General features: G+C 53.3%; 1 protein-coding gene across 1 annotated transcript; it reads left to right on the forward strand.

Annotated features, from left to right (window-relative positions):
• Nucleotides 1-260: 260 nt before the first annotated feature.
• Nucleotides 261-3,913, forward strand: LOC141998834 (C-type lectin domain family 2 member D-like; the record flags this gene model as incomplete). Its single annotated transcript, XM_074971811.1, has 3 exons — nucleotides 261-383; nucleotides 1,021-1,124; nucleotides 3,730-3,913. Coding segments are annotated over 3 exons (411 nt in total), but the record flags the coding sequence as incomplete, so codon positions are not given.
• Between the last annotated feature and the right edge of the window lie 4,649 nt (nucleotides 3,914-8,562).

Raw genomic sequence — 8,562 nt, forward strand, 5'->3', positions numbered from 1 at the left:
CTGTTGAGTGTGAACCCAAGAGAGGGAGAGCAGAGTCAGATAACCCCCCTCTGGGGCTGGATTCCCAGCGTCCTCCTGGCTCCCCCACGGCCTTTCAGTACCCACCCTGGTTCGAGGGATCTCAGAAGCCTGGGGCGCAGGGGCTGATCTCCCCCTGTTCTCCTCGTTGGCGGGTGGCGGGTCTCGCTCACACCACGTGTCGCTGTCTCATTCTCAGTGTGGAGACCTAAGCTTCCGTCAGCTGAACCGGGGCCCGTTGCTGGATCGCATACCAAGGGAAATGCTACTATTTCTCTGAGGCCGAAAGGAACTGGACCTACAGCCTGACCTACTGCTCTGCGCTCAGCGCCTCCCTGGCTGAGATCAACAGTGAGCAGGAAATGGTGAGAGGTGCTCGAATTGCAACGTTCTGGTCTTGGCTCAGCAGCTGCTGCAGGAGAACCTGGGCTCGAGGAGCAGCTCTGAGTAAATGAGCTTCCAGTTGCTGAATGCCAGGCCTGGCTGGCTGGCCCGGGGCACCTCTAGTGTCCGTGTCTGACTGCGGGGATCACTCGCTGTCAGCCCTCTCAAAAGGAGACCGCCCCTCTCTCAGGCTAGGCTGGCTTGAGTGTCTTCTGGGTGGCATGGGGCCAAAGGGGTACTGAGATCCCAGATTGACTTGACGAGCCAGTGCTCTTGGGTAGCCAGATGAGGATGGGGGGCTCCTCTTAGCCCTGGCCCCTTCTGGCTGAGGAGTTGGTGGCTCTTCTCTCATCCCTGGCCCTTCCCAGCATCCCTTATTGAGATCAGCTGGGCTCTTTCCTTCCCCTTCCCCTGTGATGGGGAGGGGAGCTCAGCTGTTCTGTAAGGCGAGGCGAGGTTTGGGATAGGAAAGTTAATACTGAATTACCCAGAGCTGGGCAAGAGGGAGGCGAAAATCCCCAGCCCTTCCCTGAAAACAGAGCCCTTCAGTGTATCCCTGTGATTCTCTGGTGCACAGAGCCTGTGCTCTGACCCCACCTCTCCCTCTGCTGTTTTGAGGCTTTCGTGCTGTGCTATAAAGGCAGATTTGACCACTGGATTGGCCTCCAGAGGGACCCTGGGCAGCTCTGGAAATGGGCCAATGGCACCAAATTCAACAACCTGTAAGTCCTCTGTGAATTCCCAGGGCTTTGGGTCCCTGGCGTCTGAGATAGCGAGTTCAGGCCGACGCACCAGTCAGTGCTATGTACTCTGTGTATTAGTGATGGGTGGAAGCAAGTGTTGTCTGCTGGGAGACTGGCCAAAGCTTTCAGATCTGTCTGGCTTTAGTGGGGCCATCTGCGTTAAAGATGCCTGATAGTCACAAATGCTGAGTGCCTGGGGCTGCCATGAGAAGTGGGGTACAGTAGAGATGGCCCAGACGACATCCCAAGAGGGATTTCAGTGGGATCTGGGTGGGATCAAATAACCAAACCCCAGTTGAGCTGATAGCAGGGTTTGACCCTGGACCATCAGCACTGAAAGAACGGCAGAGTAGGTCACGCTGGCGGGGGAGGGGCACCACGTGTCCAGGAAAGCATAGAGTAAAGAACAGTAAAAATCTTAAACGAACCCAACTGAATCCTAGCATCTCTAAGAATAGGAATTCCACACTTGAAGAATAAGAATCTAGCAGCAGGAATATACTACTGACCAGGATGGTGACTGAAATTCACCGAGATTAGAGAGGCTACAAAAGCAGAAATCCCAATAATAATGGGGGTTTTCAACTATCCCCATATGATTAGAGATATGGAACAGCTTCCATATGAGGGGAGACGACTAAGGGGGGGATATAGGAGGTCTATAAAATCATGAGTGGGGTCAAGAAAGTGAAGAGGGAAGTGTTATTTACGCCTTCACGTAACGCAAGACCTAGCGGTCACACAATTAAATGAATAGGCAGCAGGTCTGACACAAACAAAAGGAAGTATTTCTTCACACAACACAGTCAACCTGTGGAGCTTGTTGCCAGGGGATGTTGTGAAGGCCAGTAGTATAACTCTGTTCAAACAAGAAGTAGACAAGTTCACAGAGGATAGCTCGACCAGTTCCTATCAGCCAGGATGGTCAGGGATGCAACCCCATGCTCTGAGTGTCCATAGACATCTGACTGCCAGAAGCTGGGAGTGAATGGGATGGATCACTCGATACTGACCCTGTTCTGTTCATTCCCTCGGAAGCACCTACCGCTGGGCAGTATCGGAGGACAGGACACTGGGCTAGATGGACCATTGGTCTGACCCATGTGGCCAGTCTTAGGTACTTACACCTGAATGGTGTTTTTAAAAAAGCCCTTTGCGATTGATGGGAAGCTGGAAAATGTGCCCAGAGGAGGCTTAGGAAACAAGTCAGTTGGTGACCTGTTGTTTGATCCCAGCCAGATATTTTCACATATTCCAGCAAGGATGCCCTGATGTCGGCAGCAGTCTGTCTTTGTGATTGCATCATGAGCCCATCTGTTAGCAGGCCTGTTTGGGGTCTGTCCACACCGCAGCTGGCACCATGCCATTGCAGAGAAACTAAATGAATTCTTTGCAGCAGTCTTCATGGCTGAGCGTGTGAGGGAGATTCCCAAACCTGAGCCGTCCTTTTTAGGTGACAAATCTGAGGAACTGTCCCAGATGGAGGTGTCATTAGAGGAGGTTTTGGAACAAACTGAGAAACTAAACAGTAACAAGTCACCAGGACCAGGAACTCAAAGGTGAAATTGCAGGACTACTAACTGTAGTCTGTAACCTATCATTGAAATCCGCTTCTGTACCCGATGACTGGAGGATAGCTAATGTGACGCCAATTTACCGGAACTGGGTAAACAGGCATCTCAGTGGGGTGTTAACCCTGAAATCTGCCACCCTGCGGGCGCCCACCCCAGCAGAAGGCTCTGGGTGCATCATTGCCATCCCATCAGAGCTCTTCTGGGGTGATGCTGGTGGGGGAGCCACCCACAGCCATCTGCTCAGGTGGCTTTGGGCTGGGCTCTCCCTTCTCTGGGACAGATCTCACCCCGAGCCAGAGGCTGGTGGCGTGAGGGCAGGGAGATCCCGGCCTGCCCAAAGAGTGGTGCTGGGCCTCCTCCCAGCCCAGCGCATGACTACTGTGAGAGGCCAGGATGGGAGCATGGGGGAGGATTTGCCTGTGGGCCTGGATCCCACCCTGTTCCCAGGTGGGAAGCGCTGGCCTCCAGCTCTCACGGGAAGCTCTGTGTGAGTGGCTGGGGTCACCCCAAGGCCACCGGGTTTGTGCTGCTGGCATTTCACTCCAGCCGCCCCCTGCAATGCAGCCTGTCCTGACAGGCCTCTGGCCTGAGAGCTGATGTAAACTGTCCAGGGAGCCCCGGACCCAGCTCCTCTTTGCGGCGTTACTGCTGCTCCTCGCCACACTGAGAGTCACCTGGAACCTGCGCCCGGGGCAGTTTGGGTGAGTTGGGCCTGCAGGGGCCCATCCAGACCCAGCTGGGTGTGTGAGGCGGGGAGAGTAGGATCTGGGTTAATACCCACCTGGCATAAATGCTCCATGGAGGTCAGTTGATCTTCGAACCTTTCCTGGCCTTGCTTCCCCACTGCCCCCTTTCTAGCTGGGGCCTGTGGCAGGTGCAGGAAGGGGAATCGTGAGGGGCTATGAGTGCAGCAGCTCCCTGCACTGTGCGAGAGCGTCTCTCCCTGCCTGTGACTGATGGGAAATGTCCAACTCCTGCCTGACACCAGCTCCCTGGCTTCTCTCTTGCAGGTTTCCAATAGGAGAAGGAGACTGCGCGTATCTGAATGGTGTGAGTGCGGTCAGCAGCTTGCAATGCACCAGTGAGAGACACTGGATCTGCACCAAACCCGATGCATTTACACAGGACAGGAGGCTGCAGTGGAAGGGGGCTGGTAACAAGAGTATTATAGAATCTAGCCCTGGGAAAGCCTGACTGTGATTTCTTGTGACCATCACATCTGAGCAATTCCAGAATATTGGGGAATGCTCTGCGCATCACTGGGTTACTTCCCTGTCTGGCCATCCGTGTATTGTGTGCCTGATGTTGGATGTCTCTTTGCACACTGAGCCAGGTGCAAAATTAGATTGCAAAATCCACAAAAAAGGAAATCTACAGGAAGAAACTAACAGCAGGGGGCTGTGTGTGTGTCCATCTGTGGTGTTTAAGCATAAAGACAAAGGATCGGTCTGGTCTCTCTCGGTGTGCAGAGACCTACTGGATCCTTCCCCTCGGAGACAAACTGACCGTATGCATGTCTCATGAAAGAAGGGTCCGAGCCTGCCTGGCTGTGAAGTGCTGCAAGGATTTCGGGTGAGCTGTACTTGGTTAGACAGGAGAATACCTTGTTAGTTCGGTCTAGGCTCTAGAACACATGTTATGACTTTGTTATATGTAACCATTTGTTTCCAACACTTCCACTTGACTCTTGGCTTTGTTGAACTGAGGCGTGATTTCGCTGTGAGCCTATGGCAGCGCTGTGTGTTAAGTGGAGCAGTGATCTGAGCTGGAGCTGGTAAGCTGGGGCCGAGGATGTTACTGTTCCTTTGGAAATAGTGAATCTGTGAATACTACCGGTGCCCAGGGGACCAGGGCCTGGACGCTCCAGACAGATGCTCAGAGGGCTTGAGGGCAGAGTGGGCCTATTGCTACCCTGCAGTGATGGCAGGCCCAGCAGCGAGTGCGTGTGGCCAGTGGAGTTGGGGAGCTGACCCCTGGCAGGCACAGACAAGGCTCCCTCAGGCAAAGGGCAGGTGGTGGCGAGGTGCCTCCCAGCCCCAGGTACCCGGGTACATTGCAGGGTATTAACTTACTGCAGGTTTGGGGCAGTTAAAAATTACACCCCAAGGCCCCAGCCCAGTGAGGAGGACCGAGGAGAGGAACTGTGACTGCGCGGGGCACCTGAGTCCCAGCACCTCCCAGAGTTCTGCTCTGCCTAAAGCCACAGTCCCGCCCCGTGAGTAGGGCTTTACCAAATTCATGACCATGAAAAGTGCATCACAGACTGTGAAATCTGGTCTCCCCTGTGAAATCTGGCTCGGCGGGGGGAATATGTCACAGAACTGCCACCCTTACGTCTAGGCTGCCTTCAGAGCTGGGCGGCCAAAGAGCAGCAGCTGCTGGTCTGGTGCCCAGCTCTGAAGGCAGCACTGCTGCCAGCAACAGTGCAGAAGTGAGGGTGGCATGGTGGGGGGAAGGGCCAACCTTATGGGTGGGTGATGTGGGCAACTGCCCAGAGCGCGGTGGTCAGGAGGGAACCCCGCCAACCGCCAGCTCCAGGCCCTTTTAACCTCTGAGTGCTGGACCCTGGAACGGGGGAGGGGCAGGCCTGGGAGCGTCCCGGGCAGAGGCTCCTACCGTGTGCCAGGCTCTAGCTGCAAGTTCGGGCTGGGCTGGGGAGGAACAGGACCTCGTCCCCTGCATGGGCTGCTCCCAAGGCCAGATCAGAGCCACCGCCAGGAACCTCCCCCAGCAGCAGAAAGCTCCGTGGCTGCCGGCCGGGAGCCCAGCTCTGAAGGTAGCACCACTGCCAGGAGCAGTGCCGAAGTCAGGGTCGCGATACTGTGACACCCCTCCCCCAATAGCCTTGAGACCCCCCATGACCCTCGTCTGGGATGGGATCCACACAGTTACAACAGGGTGACATTTCAGATTGAAATAGCTAAAACTGTGAAATTTAAAAGACTTTTAAAAATCTGATGACCATGAAATTTACCAAACTGGATGGGTGAATTTGGTAGGGCCCTACCCATGAAACTGAACAGGGGGGTACTTCACATTACAGATACACAAATGTGGATCCTGAGTTGCACTGTTTATATCATGGCCGCTTCTTTCTGGCAGATCCATTTGAGCTCCGCGGCACACGTCTCAGACAGAACCTGGCTGCCTTTTATCCACCCGCAGCTGTTCCCATCAGCAGAGCCTGAGAAGCTGCAGAGTGAGAGAGAGTCCGTGTCACTGTGGGTCCCTGTAACAAGGAAAGGCCCAGGGGGTGAGTCTTTCCTCCCCCTCCCTGTACTGGGAACGTGGGCTCTGGTGTTGTCCTTCATCTCTAACTTTCCTGCAGAGCGTCAGTCGAGAAGACGTCCCAGGCTGTGAGATGACTTAGGGCAGTGGCTCTCAACCTTTCCAGACCTCTGCACCCCTTTCAGGAGTCTGATTTGTCTTGCGTACCCCAAGTTTCACCTGACTTAAAAACGACTTGCTTAGAAAATCAGACCTAAAAATACAAATGTTGCCACAGTCACTATTACTGAAAAATTGCTGACTCTCATTTGTACCATACAATTATAAAATAAATCCATTGGAAATAAGTATTGTACTTACATATCCGTGTATAGCATATAGAACAGTGTAAACAAGTCAGTGTCTGTCTGAAATTTTAGTTTGCACTGACTTTGCTAGTGCTTTTTATGTAGCCCGTTGTAAAACTAGGCCAATATCTAGATGAGTTGACCTACTCCTCGGAAGACCTCTGTGTACCCCAGGGATACATGTAGCCCTGCTTGAGACCCACAGAGTTAGGGGGTCTGGAGCAAGGACCATACGAGGTTGAATCTCATGGGGTTGGTGACCTGGTACTTGTTCATTGGAAGCGCCACCTTGATCTCCTACATCTCAGCTTTCCTTTAAAAACGAAGTCTGATGGGTGAGAGGAAACCTGCACCGTGCGACCTGGGTAACGGGAGAGCTGCAGGGAGCTGAGGACTTGTCCCGATGAACGGTTAGGGCTGGATTCACAAAGAGACTTAAGAGGCTAATGGCCACTTCAGACACCTCCGTCCCAGAACCGCATCCCCCTGGGATTCACCAAACCCCAGCTCAGCTGCCACCAAACCCTGGAAGCGCCTGAACTTGCTCGGTGCCTCAATTTTCTGAGTCAAAGTTTACGAGGTGTCTGTGTTCGCCCCGAGCACCTGTGCTGCTCCCTCCCTCTAGGCTGCTGGCTGCCTAAGCCCCAGTATGGTCCAGGAGCCAGTCTCCGCCTGACTTGCCTTGGGGCCCCAAGCCAGTGGGCATGTTCAAAGGACCCGTACCAGCTTGGGCCCCACAGGTGAGCGTCCACAGACTGGCAGCGAGGAGCATGCAGCCGATGAATTCATCCGATGAAGTGAGCTGTAGCTCACGAAAGCTTATGCTCAAATAAATTGGTCAGTCTCTAAGGTGCCACAAGTCCTCCTTTTCTTTTTGCGCATACAGACTAACACAGCTGCTACTCTGAAACCAGAGAGGAGCAAGCGCTTCCTGGTAACATTTAGCCCAGGGGTTCTGGCACTCACCTGGAAAGTAGGAGACCCCAACTCAAGTCCCCCTTGTAGCTGGGTAGGAGAAGGGATTTGAACAGGCGTCTCTCACCTCTTAGGAGTAGGCTCACGCCACTGAGCTAGGGGACAGTCTGAGGTGGTGGTGGTGGTGGGGGGGGGTCCCTTATTCTCTCCTGTTAACCCTGTTCCAGACTTGGGATAAAGAGTGATTGGAGCAGACAGACTAACTGTCACCTCGGGGCATGATGCAGAGAGATGATTTCTAGCCCCCACATTTCACTTCTAAAAGGGGAACCACAAAACCATGTGGATGCTTGTTGGATGGAAATTGCACAGAGCTGTCACCAGGGTCAAATGTCTCCTAGTATCACGGACACGACTTAAAAACAGCATGAGAGGCTCAGACGAGGGGCTTGTCTACACTCACAGCGCTGCAGTGAAGACGCTACCTACGCTGACCAGAGAGCTTCTCCCATCAGCAGAGCCAATCCCCCTCCCCAAGGGCGATAGCTATGGTGACAGGAGAAGCGCTCCCCTCAACGTAGCGCTGTCTACACTGGGGGTGAGGTCAGGATACCTGCATCGCTTGGGGGGTGGATTTTTCACACCCTTGAGCAGCATAGTTATACCGTCATAAGGTCTACACTACCCGCCGGAAATGCAGGTAGCGATCTATCTATTGGGGGTCAGTTTATCATGTCTAGTCTAGACGTGATAAATCGAACCCTGAGCGCTCTCCCGTCGACTCCGGCACTCCAGCGCCGCGAGAGGTGCAGGCGGAGTGGAGGGGGGAGCGCCGTGAAGATGCCAAGGTAAGTCGAGCTAGATACGTCCACTTCAGCTATGCTAGTCTCCTAGCTGAAGTTGCATATCTTAGGTCGATCCCCCCCCACACACACACACCCAGTGTAGACCAGGGCTTAGTGTGTACCCCAAATAAAAAAAGACAGGAGGAGGAGCAAAAAAATGCTATCCTGGCTCAACAGCAGAGTAATGGAGGCCATTAGAGGCAAAAAGCATCCTTGAAAAACTGGGAGTCTAAACCTAATGAGGAAACTAGGACGGAGCACAAACTCCAGCAAGTAAATTGTAAAGTATAAGGAGGCAGGCCAAGGAAGAGTTTGAGAAGCAACTTCCTAAAGATGCAAAACCTAAAAAAATTAAGTACATTAGAAGTAGGAAAATATAAGGTCCCTCACCAAAGGCTTTTAAGCAAAGGAAGCTGTCATGGGATAAGGGGGAAGGTCCTCTCATGGATCAGTAACTGGTTAAAAGATAGGAAACAACAGGAATAAATGCTCAGTTTTCACCATGGAA

The sequence above is a fragment of the Natator depressus genome, chromosome 14 (genome assembly GCF_965152275.1).
Source record: "Natator depressus isolate rNatDep1 chromosome 14, rNatDep2.hap1, whole genome shotgun sequence".
NCBI classification, from domain to species: Eukaryota; Metazoa; Chordata; order Testudines; family Cheloniidae; genus Natator; species Natator depressus.